Source organism: Archocentrus centrarchus, chromosome 20 (genome assembly GCF_007364275.1).
Source record: "Archocentrus centrarchus isolate MPI-CPG fArcCen1 chromosome 20, fArcCen1, whole genome shotgun sequence".
NCBI lineage: Eukaryota > Metazoa > Chordata > Actinopteri > Cichliformes > Cichlidae > Archocentrus > Archocentrus centrarchus.
Window position 1 is genome coordinate 26,939,520 of NC_044365.1, and position 13,440 is coordinate 26,952,959.

General features: G+C 42.5%; 1 protein-coding gene across 3 annotated transcripts in view; it reads left to right on the forward strand.

Moving 5' to 3' along the window:
- Positions 1 to 13,440, forward strand: part of sulf1 (sulfatase 1) — a 34,065-nt gene that overhangs the window by 13,711 nt on the left and 6,914 nt on the right. For all 3 annotated transcript variants that reach the window (XM_030756198.1, XM_030756199.1, XM_030756196.1), the window contains exons 4-15: positions 652 to 803; positions 3,188 to 3,357; positions 6,901 to 7,051; positions 7,204 to 7,379; positions 7,547 to 7,675; positions 8,234 to 8,290; positions 10,369 to 10,495; positions 11,729 to 11,942; positions 12,532 to 12,778; positions 12,871 to 12,967; positions 13,048 to 13,142; positions 13,292 to 13,363. In XM_030756198.1, the coding sequence (XP_030612058.1) occupies positions 652 to 803; positions 3,188 to 3,357; positions 6,901 to 7,051; positions 7,204 to 7,379; positions 7,547 to 7,675; positions 8,234 to 8,290; positions 10,369 to 10,495; positions 11,729 to 11,942; positions 12,532 to 12,778; positions 12,871 to 12,967; positions 13,048 to 13,142; positions 13,292 to 13,363 (1,687 nt within the window). The remainder of the gene's footprint in view (positions 1 to 651; positions 804 to 3,187; positions 3,358 to 6,900; positions 7,052 to 7,203; positions 7,380 to 7,546; positions 7,676 to 8,233; positions 8,291 to 10,368; positions 10,496 to 11,728; positions 11,943 to 12,531; positions 12,779 to 12,870; positions 12,968 to 13,047; positions 13,143 to 13,291; positions 13,364 to 13,440) is intronic.

Consider the following 13,440-nt stretch of genomic DNA (forward strand, 5'->3'; position numbering starts at 1 on the left):
GTCTGTGGATACACACTCACACAAATATAATTAAGGCGTCCTTATTTCATAGCTGTGGTGTTTTATTATTTTTACAGAAAGTGGCAGTTTTGATAGTGATGACGGTTTACCTGTATTAGGTTCTCGGTTTTGATTAGCAGACTGTCAATCACTACTACCTCTAATCTCCTCCTGGCGACTCCATTCATATGTTAGTCAATGCAAATTTATACAGTAAGCTAGACTCCACAAACCTGCCTGCCTGCCTGGCTGTCTGCTGTGAGAAATGCAAACACGTTGAGCGTGCCAGGCCGATGTCGTGTCTCATCAGACAGTGTCTGCGTGAGTGATGGGCAGGCGTTGAACTGGGCAGCTCAGTGGGGTCCTGTGGGCTGCAGCTCGACCTGTGGTTTTGGAGTTGGTGCGTTAGTCTGCAATTAGCCTTCTCTGGGACAGCCTGGCTTCCTGCCCAGCCTATCTGAGAATGCTGTCAGTGAAGCCAGGGAAAAGGAGACAAGCAAAAAAGCTGAGCATCACATAAGTGCACATAAAGTCACACAGACACACACTTAAGGTTTTTACAAGCATTGCCTTAAGGAAGCAACATTTAAAGAAACTACATATTAAAAGAGACCCATCTTTCCCTTTTTTCTTTCATCTTTTCTTCTGCAGCCTTCTTCGGCAAGTACCTCAATGAGTACAATGGCAGCTACATCCCACCTGGGTGGCGTGAATGGGTTGGATTGATCAAAAATTCCCGCTTCTATAATTACACTGTCTGTCGGAATGGTTACAAGGAGAAACACGGTGCTGATTATGCCAAGGTATGTGTTCTCATAATTCTTAAGAACGGGGTCCATTAACTCAGTCCCTAATTTGTTTTGCAGTTATGACTTAATATTAAGACTTCACATGACAAATTGCAGGTTCCACTCACTTATAAATACAGGCAGTGAAGCAGCTTATGGCTGTGTGGTGATTCAGGATGGCAGGAATTCTCTCTCGAGGATTAAAGGGAATGAGCTGAGCTGAGGTGGCGCCTCCTCTTTCTGCAGTATCCCTTTATTATGAGGCACCTTTCCTCGATATTTAGACGCTATAAAAGCGATGCATCTTTATGAGAAGCCAACTTGCTTGCAACAAATGCCATCTTGCACTTGTTTTTGTCTCTCACTCTGTCTGCCTTATTCCTCCTCTTTGTGTCTTACTGTGAAGTTTTGCAGAATGAGTTTGTGCTGTAATACCACAATATAAGAGGAGAATTTCTGTTTGCTGCTGCTACACTGTGGTTACACTGTCTTTTTGTAGCTCTGGATGGCATCGGTCATCAATCTTCCCCAAATGTTTTTGTAAGAGCTGTCAGTTTGTTTTCGCAAGTCCATGCCAATATCTCCCTAGGTTGCGCAGTCCTGGATACACAAGAAATCCATGTGGCGCGCTGGCCTATAAGATGGGTAAACAAATGTTTGGATTGCTATTTCTCTGCCAACTTGGACCAAGGTGTAAAATTACCCACAGGCTGAGGCCAGGGTGTTTACATGACATGGACTTGGTCAGCAGATTGTGGTTTAAAACCAAATGGACACAATATTTTCTCTTTGCTGCCAAACCCATCAACCTGCTGCCTCCAGGACAACCACAATTCTTTAGATTTGGACAGGGTGAGAAGGTGAGGGTATCGGTATCTGTGCAGAGTGCAGCTGGCACATCAAGTCACTGATTTAGATGCAGACCCTGCCTTGTGATTCCTCATCTGATTCCTTCCTCATCTGTAGGAAGATGAGTTAATTGAGGTTTAGGATTTTGTCAAAGTCTCGTTAGTGAGATTTAGTTTCAGAATATGATCCAAACAATGCTTTTATTCAAATCCCATGGCAATAGAACAAGAACTGTAACAGCTGTGATATTATAAAGTGTCTTCAGTGCTAATTTAACAGATGTGCAATCGAGCAACTTTAGGGAAAAAAGTCAATTCAAACCTATAAAACACTGTTGCACTGATTGTCCTGTAGGTCATTTTAAAACTTAAAATATGGGGATTACAAATTAAATAGATTAATGTTGTTGGGAAATGAAACCATGTGCTAATGGGGTCCCGTTGGGTGACTGCCACTTACTATTACCAATAAGCTCCAAAAGGGAAAAGTGATACTCTTCACCTCCCTGACTATTTTATAGCTGTTGGCCAGGCATTCCCCATGACACTGTCACTTCCTTATGACCTGCCAGAGCTCTCAGCAGCAGTGGCTCAGATTTGGGAGCTGGCAGTGTAAAGTGCACAGCAGCGCTTTGCCATGTGCACATAATCATCGGCCTCCACGGGCATGTACAGCCGCCAGGCCATTAAGGCTGGTCTAGCTGTAAAATCTATTAATAGAGACAAGATGAATCAGCCAAACCCACTTCTGACATTTCAGGGAAATCACCCGTTACCCTTTGAATCAGCCCGGCACTCCCTTTCATTTGTTGTATGCCAGGCAACAACAACAGGTACAATGGTTAATCTTCTCTTGGAAACTTGGCAAATGACACTGGTAATTTTTATTCAAGGTGGGACCTACTGTACAATGGTCTGACAATTTCACATTTCCTATATGTAAGCTCTTCACGTTAAGTTACAGTTACATTCATCGAGTTGTTCTCTCTTTGCCTGTGCCGTTTAATTTCGAGATATTTCTTATATTGCCTGAGGCCTATATTTTTTAAGTGTCTGATTTTTGCATCTCTTTGTATGGAACAGACAGAAGGAAGCAGGGAAATGTAACAGAAAATGGAGAAAATAAACTGAATGTAGCAGAAACAAATTTATCACAACCAGTCACATTCAGTAGTGCAGAGATTCACTGATGAGGCAACAGCTCACACACTGTATACACTACACGCACTCATTTGCACACACACACACACACACACACACAGAGGCAAGCTGCCAGCTGTTGACTCGACAGATTGGTACTGTAGTGTACTCAGTGGCCCCACTTCATACCCCCACTGGCCCCTCTCAATTTATTTGAAAATGACTAGACGAAGGCAGGCAACATGTCATGGTGATTGGACTGCGAATGAGTTATGAAAGCTTGTGGTGTGTGTGTGTGTGTGTGTGTGTGTGTTTTTTTTCTTCTTTCCTCAGTTCCACCTTTATTTCTAGCTTTCTCTTGTAGTCTTTTTGCCCTCATTAATGGGCCTTATTTCTGCTCTTCTTTTAAAGGACTATTTCACAGACCTAATCACCAACAACAGCATTAGCTTTTTCCGCATGTCCAAGAAGATGTACCCTCACCGTCCCGTGATGATGGTCATCAGTCACGCTGCTCCTCACGGCCCAGAGGACTCGGCGCCACAGTATGCCGACTTCTTCCCGAATGCTTCGCAGCACATGTAAGTAATACTCAGACTCAGATTATCATACATGCTCAAACATATACACTAATCAGGGTTTTGACATAGGAATTTTAACCTTGTAGAAGAATGAAAAATGAATGTTTAGGGCCCATATTTTGATTTCAGACTCTTTAACATCCAATTTGCGTTTTAAAAGTTGGTTTGCCTAAAATTATAATAGCACGTATGCTCCTCAATCCCCAAGAGATGGCAGGTTGCTTAGAAGCTTCTGGGGGCGACGACTTGGCAAGCGTGAAATCAAAATGATTTATCATCCAAGAATAGCTGGGGCACATACCATAGAGAAGATCGGGAATGGCTTTTTTAACATAGCACTGTGCTCACGCCAAACCCACGCTGGCCTCCCGCAGCTCTCACTGAGTTAAGGCCATGCTGCAGTACTTTGGGTCATTCCACTGGCACTGTGCCTTACCCCTGCACTGAACAACTGAATGCATGGAGGGATGGTGTTTTAGAGAATTAGATTTGGACTTGAAGGCTCGATATTCCCCTTTCTTTATGTTTCCCAGAGGTTTCAGTGTTCCTGCCTCTCACTTTCTGTCACACTTAACATTCTCATCTATTTATACAACCTCTCTGTCTCTTTATCCGTATATCTCTGTTTCTGTCACTCTGTTTACCTCTCCCCCCTTGTTTCCCAGTGTCATCTCCCTCTCTCTTTGCAGCTTCGTCTCTGCCTGCGCAATTCGCAAAGGACTTCCTGACCCTGTCCATATCAATCAGCAGTTTCTCCCTGCAGCTCCTAGGACCAGAGGAATGCATTGTGCGCTCTGGAACACCCTTTGTGACATTATTAATTTATTTTTAGCTTGAGCCTCCGGGCAAAGGGGGTGGAGCTGGGGCCCACGAGTGACTAAAGGGGTTGCCCCAGTTATTGTGTGTTTGTGTGGAATAAGTGGTGAGATTACTATGGAGTGCCCAGGTGGTTGGCATGGGGTGGGTGTTTGTTGACTATAAACTTTCACAAGAGAGATGGAAACACCTTTTTCAGCAGTTAAAAATGTCTTTTTATAGATGGGAATATTCTTGACACTGTTCCATTTTAAATTAGATTATGGAAAGATATGACTTTGTAGTAGATGCCATCTACAGCTAGTCTGGTATGCGCAGAGATGGAAAGAGACCGCGTGGCAGTTAAGGAGGAGCTGCTTCATAAATCAAAACAAACGTCTGTACTTTTGACAGCACCAGTAGCTGGGGATGGTTTGATGTTAATGTCATTAACATTCTTCAGGTGCTTTTACACTCTCAGATGTAAGCTGTGCTCCCAACCTATTTTAAACACTGTCGATTTGGTGCGGTTTCTCAATGGCACGTTTTTCCATAGCAGGGAGTGATGAATGTTATTCTGGTCATAGATTAACAACTTGCTGTATGGAAACTCTCTAATCTTCAAGCGTGCTGTGTCTCTGTAATGTTTAGGAGGTATTCTAGGGTGTATGGCATGCTGCTGTAATCCAAAGATAATATGCAAAAAATATAGACCTTCACTATATGCGACAGTTGGCAGGTGTAACCTCTGCTATGGACTGGCTTCATTCCACTGATATCTACATTCCTAGTTCCCCAGTGCTCAGGGCCCCATACCTTGGTGGCCCATTGCCCAGAGACACGTTTCTTTGTGGGTCTTATTAGACCGCCTGCTAAGTGGGTGAAGAGTTCACCCTTCTCACAAAATAGACCTGAGGAGACGAGGACAGAAGGCAGCTCAGTCAGTGAGGGCAAAGTAGCTCTCAAAGCAAGTCTTCATTAAAGGTACAGTCAGTAATTTTTTCAGGTTATTTAATAGGGAAAAAAAGGATATTGTACTCCTAAATATACATAGACTATTGTGTAATTATGTCTTCCAATAAACTGTTGCATTCTCATAAACCTATTATTAGCCCATTAAAGATATTTAGGAGTGGGTGCTGAATTGTGGAAGCCTCCATGTGCCCCACCATATTTGAATGCAGTGGCTGGGAGGGACCTCTCTCTTACGACTAATCGATATATACCTATGGTGTGGTATGGTATATATATGTCCGTGGTATTACCTATTGTGTTCACCTGCTGTGGAGGGACATTTAAATTTGTGCCTGCACCTTTAGCTAACATTTTGCTAGTTATTGTAGGCTTGAGTGTCCTAAAAGTCACACTTTCCCTCTGATAAACAGTTTCAGTACATTCTCACATCGTATGAGAGTTCATTTGCTAAGCCTCAGAGTCCAACAAATTTAAATCCCCTTTAAAGATAGTTGGCAGTAGTGAACCTAACTAAGCTAACAGCACAAAAATGGCAGAGCTTACTGACAGAAAAGTTCAGGATATCCTCAAAGTTTCACAAAGTTTCACAGCCTCTTTTAAAGTAAATAAAGGTGGACACTTCTGACCTAGCATTGACTGCTGAGGTAAAGAGTGGACTGACAGCCTATACAACAGGGAAAAACTCCAGGGCGGTGCCAGTCCAGAGTCACTATCTGAGTACACTCACAACAGACGAACAGCAGCCAGAGTTTTTGAGGTGATTTGGGGCTAAAAATGTAAAATATCGCAAAATGTTTAATTGACTATCCATTTTTTCATTTTCTGATTTATTGCAAAGTGTTGATATTATTCAACTATTTTAAAATATAATGTCCACAAAAATGTATTTTTTACAGAAACAGTAGTAGAAACACGCCAGCCAGCTGTGGCCGTTATGGGTTACAGTCTAAATTTAATGTTTTTGATCTCTTGGCTGACTAAAACACGAGGTTTGTGCTACTTATTCAGGTGTGGAAGCTGTTATAGGATTATTTGAAGCTGAAGGAAATTACTCCAATGCAGCAGACTAGAAAGTTGACAAGATTCTCTGAGTTTCTACATACTGTAGTTACTTCCTGTACATTATTTGTGTACTATTTTACCTTCAACCGCAGAATATCTGCACAACATCAAACTCTCTGCTTTCCTTTACTGCAAGCAGAGAAACAGTTTCCTTCTAACTGAACAAAAACACAGCAAACATGACCACTTCCAGTCCTGTGACCCATGACCTGTCCAGTCTTGTTATTCCCTGATTTCAAATAAGCATGACTTTTTGGTCCAGAAGTTGTTGCAAACTATTATTTTCTTAAAAATGTACCAACCCTCAAATGACTTGTCTTTGCCATGAGTGCAGTGAAGCAAGGAGACTTGTCTCTGTGTGAAGGGAGAGGTGTTCTGAGATAGGTGTGTAAAAACAGTCAAAGTGCTGGCTGCAAGATATTAAGACATTTCCCTCAACAAACAGAGTGGCTACTGATGCGTGTCAAGCACAGTGGACAACTCTGGCACCTGCTACTGAGCAGAGGTTTGTGAAAAGTAGCAGACAGGTGTTTTCAGCATCTTAAAGGTTTTCTCCTTGACTGTTAGGTTCTCCAACAACTCGCATGTAGACACGTCTAAAGTGTTTTTCTTTCTTCTACAGGAGTTCAACACCGATACAATAAAGATGTTTGTTCTATCAAACCCAAATCACATACCTGTCTCCTTCCTGCTTTCCTTCTGCCCTCTCAGCACCCCAAGCTACAACTATGCCCCCAATATGGACAAACATTGGATCATGCAATACACAGGCCCCATGAAACCAATCCATATGGAGTTCACCAACTTCCTCCATCGGAAAAGGTTGCAGACACTTATGTCTGTGGATGACTCGGTCCAGAAGGTATGACTAACGATTAATGGACTTGAAGTTACTCTAAATAATTGTGTAGTCTACCATAGACCTTTTTACCTCCAATCTCTCCAATCTCATTGTACATCCTGTATAATGACAATAAAGGCATTCTAAATACAGATTTTTTTGTTTTTACACAGATTTATGAAATGTTAGAGGAAACTGGAGAACTGGAAAACACTTATATCATTTATACAGCAGACCATGGATACCACATTGGTCAGTTTGGGTTGGTCAAGGGCAAATCGATGCCTTATGATTTTGATATCCGTGTACCATTTTTCATGAGAGGACCCAATGTGGAGCCAGGGGCAGTGTAAGTAACTACTAAAATTATTCTTTCATTGTAAAACTTTAAGTCTTTACTGCATTCTTCTTGTTTTCTTGCTGTAAATTTCAGTTCCTTAAACTCATCAGTTTTATCATGTAATACTGCTTTTGCAAAAAAAATTAAGTACAGTCTTTACGCCTGTACTGTTTCAGCAACCCTCATCTGGTGCTAAACATTGACCTGGCTCCCACAATTCTCCACATTGCTGGGCTGGAGACCCCTCCAGATATGGATGGAAAGTCCGTCCTTAAGTTGCTGGAACAGGAACGGACTGGCAACAGGTTTGTGTGGATCCATTATGCCATGTTGTAATGGATATTATGTACATGTAATTGCACAGTGTGCATGATGTGTGCATCAGCTATGTTTATTGGCTTCTCTTAAGCAAATGCAAATTTCCATAGCCAAAATGATGGCTTTTGCTCCAGCTGGTCAGAGTGGGTTCAGGGTAATTTGGCAGATTTTCCTTGGCTGTGGGACTTTGGCTGCGATACATTGAGGTTCTTCTTTATGAAGTTTGCTGTAGAATTGGTTTGCAAACTAAATATTTTTTGTCTCCTGCAAACCCACTATATTAACAGTGTATAAAAGGAATCCAAGATTATTGTCCCTTACACAATGTAGTTATTCTTAAAAAATCTGCACAAAAATGTTTTTAGAGGGAACAAAACTGGGCTAATCCATTTATTACTGAAAGAGCATTACACCCACAAGGTCCTGAGCTCGCTGTGATCAGCTTCCATAAGTTTGACTAGTATTTTGTTCCCAACATACTGTAGCTCATGGTGAATGCGTAGGCCATATGAAGCTTATAAACTTTGTACATTTTGTTTTCCCAGATTCAAACCAAACCGGAAACCCAAAGTCTGGAGAGACACATTCCTGGTGGAGCGAGGGTAAACTAGGTTTCTTTATTCCCTTTCCACACCACAAACACATCCGTGTCACTGCAGAGCACTGTGTGTGTGTCACATAAACCTGACAGAACATTTAAATGAACCCGAAATGCACAAGGGTCGGTACGTGTTCCCTTTTCAAGCAACACAGCTGCTTTTCACAGTTATTTGTTATCTGACAGACATTTCCTGACCGCAGTCGGCTTGGACGGCAGTGATGGTGTAACAGATTGAAGTGCTCTAAGTTGTTTGGTGAAGCTAAAATTGCCTAGAAAATTATGACAGTTCACGCAAGGGGCGCTGACACATGTGTAACCAGGTCATTTGGAAAGAAAAAAAAAGCTACGAAGTCTTTGTCTCCTTAAGGGGCCTTGCATATATAAAGTACACAACACTATATCTTAGCCCTAAACTTGACTTAGCTTGCACTGCTGGAGACAGAGGGAAGATACATTTCAGTAACATGGGAGAACTAGGCATAAGCAAAATAAACAAAGGCTAGCCAGGCTCAGGATGATGTTACCTGAGGAATGGCTGGAAGGCTCACACTCAATCCACTCACAGGACATGTCACCAGCTTTCCCAGTGTGGAATGCAGGAGCCACACTGCAGAAAACACTTGACTGTTTCCCCAAGGCTGTTTTCTGATTCCATCCAGTGTGTGTTCTTTCACAGACCCTGTCAGTTCTCTATTTAACTTCCTCTACCACAAGATATATGTTGCAGAAAATGATACCTCCAAGCTGTCAGTCCACTTTTGTTCGCTTAACATGCTTAGCTGTGCTAATGCCAGGGGTACACTGACAGAAACATGACAAGTGAGGAGAGAAATAATCCCGTCGAGCTCAACTTCGCAATATACAGCTGCCCGAGGGTTAAAAAAATAAGGCCGAAGCGGTAAGAAAAGAAAGGGGCACTCGTATGAAAACAAATGGCAAGAGAACAATATCACTGGTTGAAGCCAGATTGTGCTGGCAGCATGTGCAACCAAAAGAAGAAGAAAAAATACAATGTTGTATATTACAGAGTTACATTCTTCCATACAGCTACTGTTACAGCTACATCCCCTCTATCATTTCATCACAATCCCTATTTTTATTTTCCCCCCAAGTCGCTGGCTTGGATCTCATATCTCATTTCCACTGATTAACTTATTTGCCAGCGAGTGCATCAGCATCTGCAGATGCATATTCAAGAGTATAAAAGAAGCTTTAGTTAGCTTTGCTGCCGCTCACGGTGGCCAGCAGACTGCTGGCTTTTAAATCTGTTCTTTCGTTAAGCTCTAAACTCTTCTTAAATGATGTCCATGGGTCTACATGTCTTTAAATGATAAAATTAGCCTTCTTGGACCTGACTCTTTTACTTGCAAATCTATTGACACAAACACAGTAGCTGAAGTTTTATGTGCTATTCCTGACCTTACAGTACTACCTCTGAGCCTGTGAAATGCTGAATGACAGCTGGGACTGACTATGTTGTTTAACACTTCATCTACGTAATGCAGCAATCAGGGAGTGACTTTAACAACTGTTAGCTCTTTAATCACTCTTGGCTGAAGGCAGGATACGTCAGCCAAGCTAGCGTGTGAACACTCCCTGCTTCTCTGTGCTACAAAGGATCAGACACTGCAGTGGCCCTCCTGTGGGCAGGTTGTTCTGTGCCTCATTGGCATCTTCATTCTGGCTGTGGGCTGAGACCAGTCAGGGTATAATGGAAGAGATGGAGGCGAGGACAGGGGGTTGGCATGGCTATAGAAGAGACTCAGCCAGTCTTTGTGGTGGTGGTTGCAAAGGAAAATGGGGCAGGGCAAGTGAATTTGATGCCAAGCTGAGGTCAAACAACTTGGCCTGGACCTTAGCAGTGGTGTGAGGCTAAGCTGAACACCATACCCAGACCCTCTGGCACATACACAAACTACATAACCTTTTCATTCATTGCCCAGGAAAACGCACAGGACTGGCTATGACAGAATGTGAAAACGAGAGCATTTCATTCAGCTCATGTTAATAGTATACTCACTCCCTGGAAAAGTCACTCACTTGATACAATTTTCCTCTCCTCACTGTTGTGTCGTGCAGGAAAATCCTGAGAAAAAAGGATGACTCAGTGAGCACTCAACACAGCAACAGCCTTCCCAAGTACAAGAAGGTCAGAGAAACTTGCCAACAGGCCGAATTCCAGACACCGTGTGAACAGCCTGGCCAGGTAAAAGAAAAACACCCATTTGCACACAAATGCGTCTTCTTTCTGCAAACCTTTGTCCACACGAGTGCCCTGATATACACACTAAAGAAAGCTGATTCCATTCTTTTGAAGTGACCTCCTTGCTGCCTGTTGAACTATTCTACAAAGCCACAACTGGTTTATAATTAGACCCCTTTCCACCGTTTTGTGGTGCTCTAATTGGTTGGTGCATCACTTTGATCTGCGCCCATGAATTTTCTGGCAGACCAACGGCCAAATAGTACAGTATGTGGAGCAGACGGGGCAGAACAGTACACATGATTACAAATTCAACTGAATTCAATTTTATTTATATAGCACCAAATCACAACAAACAGTGGAAGCATTCTGCAGAGTAAATCTTTGTGAGCACAGATGACTGTAAAATGGCATTTCTTCAACACCGCTGTTTTTCAGTGACAGGCAGCAAGTCATGCTTCTCTAACACCCCCCCCCCCCCCTTATCCTCTGTTTCCCATCCATTTCTGCTGTCCTGCTGCTGCAGTGATACTGTTATACCTTTAAAGTACTCGCTGGAGGGTGGGCAAGGTAGAAGCAGAAAGAAAGACGGAGATTGTTCTCCTCCTTCGGTGACAATACATCTCTCTCTTTCTCTCTCTCTCTTGCATCTTGTCTATTGCTGATATAACAGCCCTGCTTGGTCTCTAAGCTCTTCCAGAAGAAACCTGATCCGCCTTATGGCCCTTTGTTTGGACCCTCATTCCCACACTCACTCCTCATCATCTGCACCAAACTTTACAGATGTGTTTCTTTCGTTAACTCGAGACTCAACCGGCAGCACGACTCACAGCAATTAGCTTTAAAACTTTCTTTTCCTGGTGTGAATGCATGTTGGGAAAAGACACGGAGGATGTAGGCGAGTGTATGGACATGTATTTACACAATTACGCCAGTGACGCACATAGTGTAGACATACCCAATGTGAAAATGATATGGGTCTCCACTTTGTTTTCTAGAAACCAGACAGACCTAATTCATCTCATGCTTTAGTTTTGATTTATCTTTCTTGCTGCTTTTGAATGCTGTTCTTTCCCACAGGCTCTGATCTGACATGTCTGTCAGAAGCATGTGTTCATTTTTCTAAAATCACACAGGATAGGTTTAGCTGTGAAATCTCAAATTGTACTGCCATATCATTAATATCTACAGTATGGCACTAATTAGCTATACCAAAAAAATTTGTTCATGCCACAGAAATGGCACTGCGTTGAGGAGATCACAGGGAAGTGGAGGATACAGAAGTGTAAAGGTGGTTCCAAAGAAGGCTCCAGGAAGAGAGCACGCAGCCTGAAGCCCCGTAACAGTTATGACAACAGAGAGAGGGCCTGTGACTGTGGGGACGCAGCCTACGAACCATCCAAGACCGACCGCCGCTCCCGCCGACAGTTTTCTTCCTCACCAGGCCAGCGTGAGTATACACGAACCTGCTCTTTCTTCATGTAATATACACGGACATAAAGTAATTTAAACAATGGGGGGGCATACACATGTGTGTGTGTGGGGGGGGAGCATACACATGTGTGTAAGATTATTTCACTTCAAAAAGGCAGCTTTTGTTTTCCTAAATTTTCCCACTGATGTCTGTCTCTCACTACTAGAAAAAGAGGTATTTAAAAGGCTCATGCTTTTATTCCCAGTAATGGATTATTTATGCTCTAAAGGGAGACGCATGCATGGAAAAAGCAAACACACTGAAACCAGTCCTGGAATTTATGCTCTGGACATTGCTGTGTATATGCATGTACTGTCGGGACTGTATTATCAAATGATCTGATGCCCTCTAATGTTGCTTGGGGAAGGTGCAACTGAAGTATGAAGATGCAATAATCCTTAAATCTTCAGATAGGAGCTCATCCTACCTTAAACAGTTGGGAGTTTTAGGATGCTGGCTTTTTACTTCATTGCAATATTGAAATAAGATGGTATTAAAATCAAAGAAAATGCAGCATAACATCCTGCTGACTCGAGTTTCATGTTTTTTTTTCCTTTTTTAACAGGTTATCGCCCACGTTTCGTCCACACCCGGTCTGCCAGGTCCCTGTCTGTGGAATTTGAAGGTCAGATATATGATATTGACCTTCAGGCAGATGATCAGTCGGCCGTCCGTCCTCGTGTCATCTCAAAGCGTCACTACAACCCAGAGGAACCAGAATATGACTTGGGGTCTGACGACGGTTCAGAGGAAATGCTGGCAGATGATACAAATGCAGTCGGATACCCAAATTCTGTGAAAGTTACCCACAAGTAAGAAATCAGATTTCCTCTCTCACTTATGTTTCTGTGTGTCGATAGAGCAGTATAGACTTTATTTATTTATTTGCATGTTTTTTTTTTAGGTGTTACATCCTCATGAATGACAGCGTCCATTGCGAGAGAGAAATCTACCAGTCCTCCAGAGCATGGAAAGATCATAAGAGCTACGTGGACCAGGAGGTGAGTGTATGAGGTTCAATTTGAGGCTCTCGTCCAGGTTTTTTCACAGGTCTTTGCTTATATTGATTGTGTATTTCTAGATTGAAGCACTTCAAGATAAAATCAAAAACCTTCGAGAAGTAAGAGGCCATCTGAAGAAGACACGGCCAGACGACTGTGACTGTGGAAAGAAGAGGTCAGTCATTTATATTTCTTCTCTTAAATATTGCCAGAAAAGTTGATTTTTAAAGCTTTTTTAAGGCCTAATTCCAAACCCTGCTGGAATGCATAGATTTAAAAAAAAAACTGTTCTTCCACGGTCCTTTCTCTGTTCATAACAAACAGCTATTATAGCAAAGGACACAGAAACAAGGCAGAGAGATTGAGGAGCAGGAATGATCAACTCCATCCATTTAAGTGAGTTTCTCTTCCCCTTCAATTATGGCTTTGCCCTATTTAGTATCAGCCTTTTTATGTATCAGTTAACACTGGCC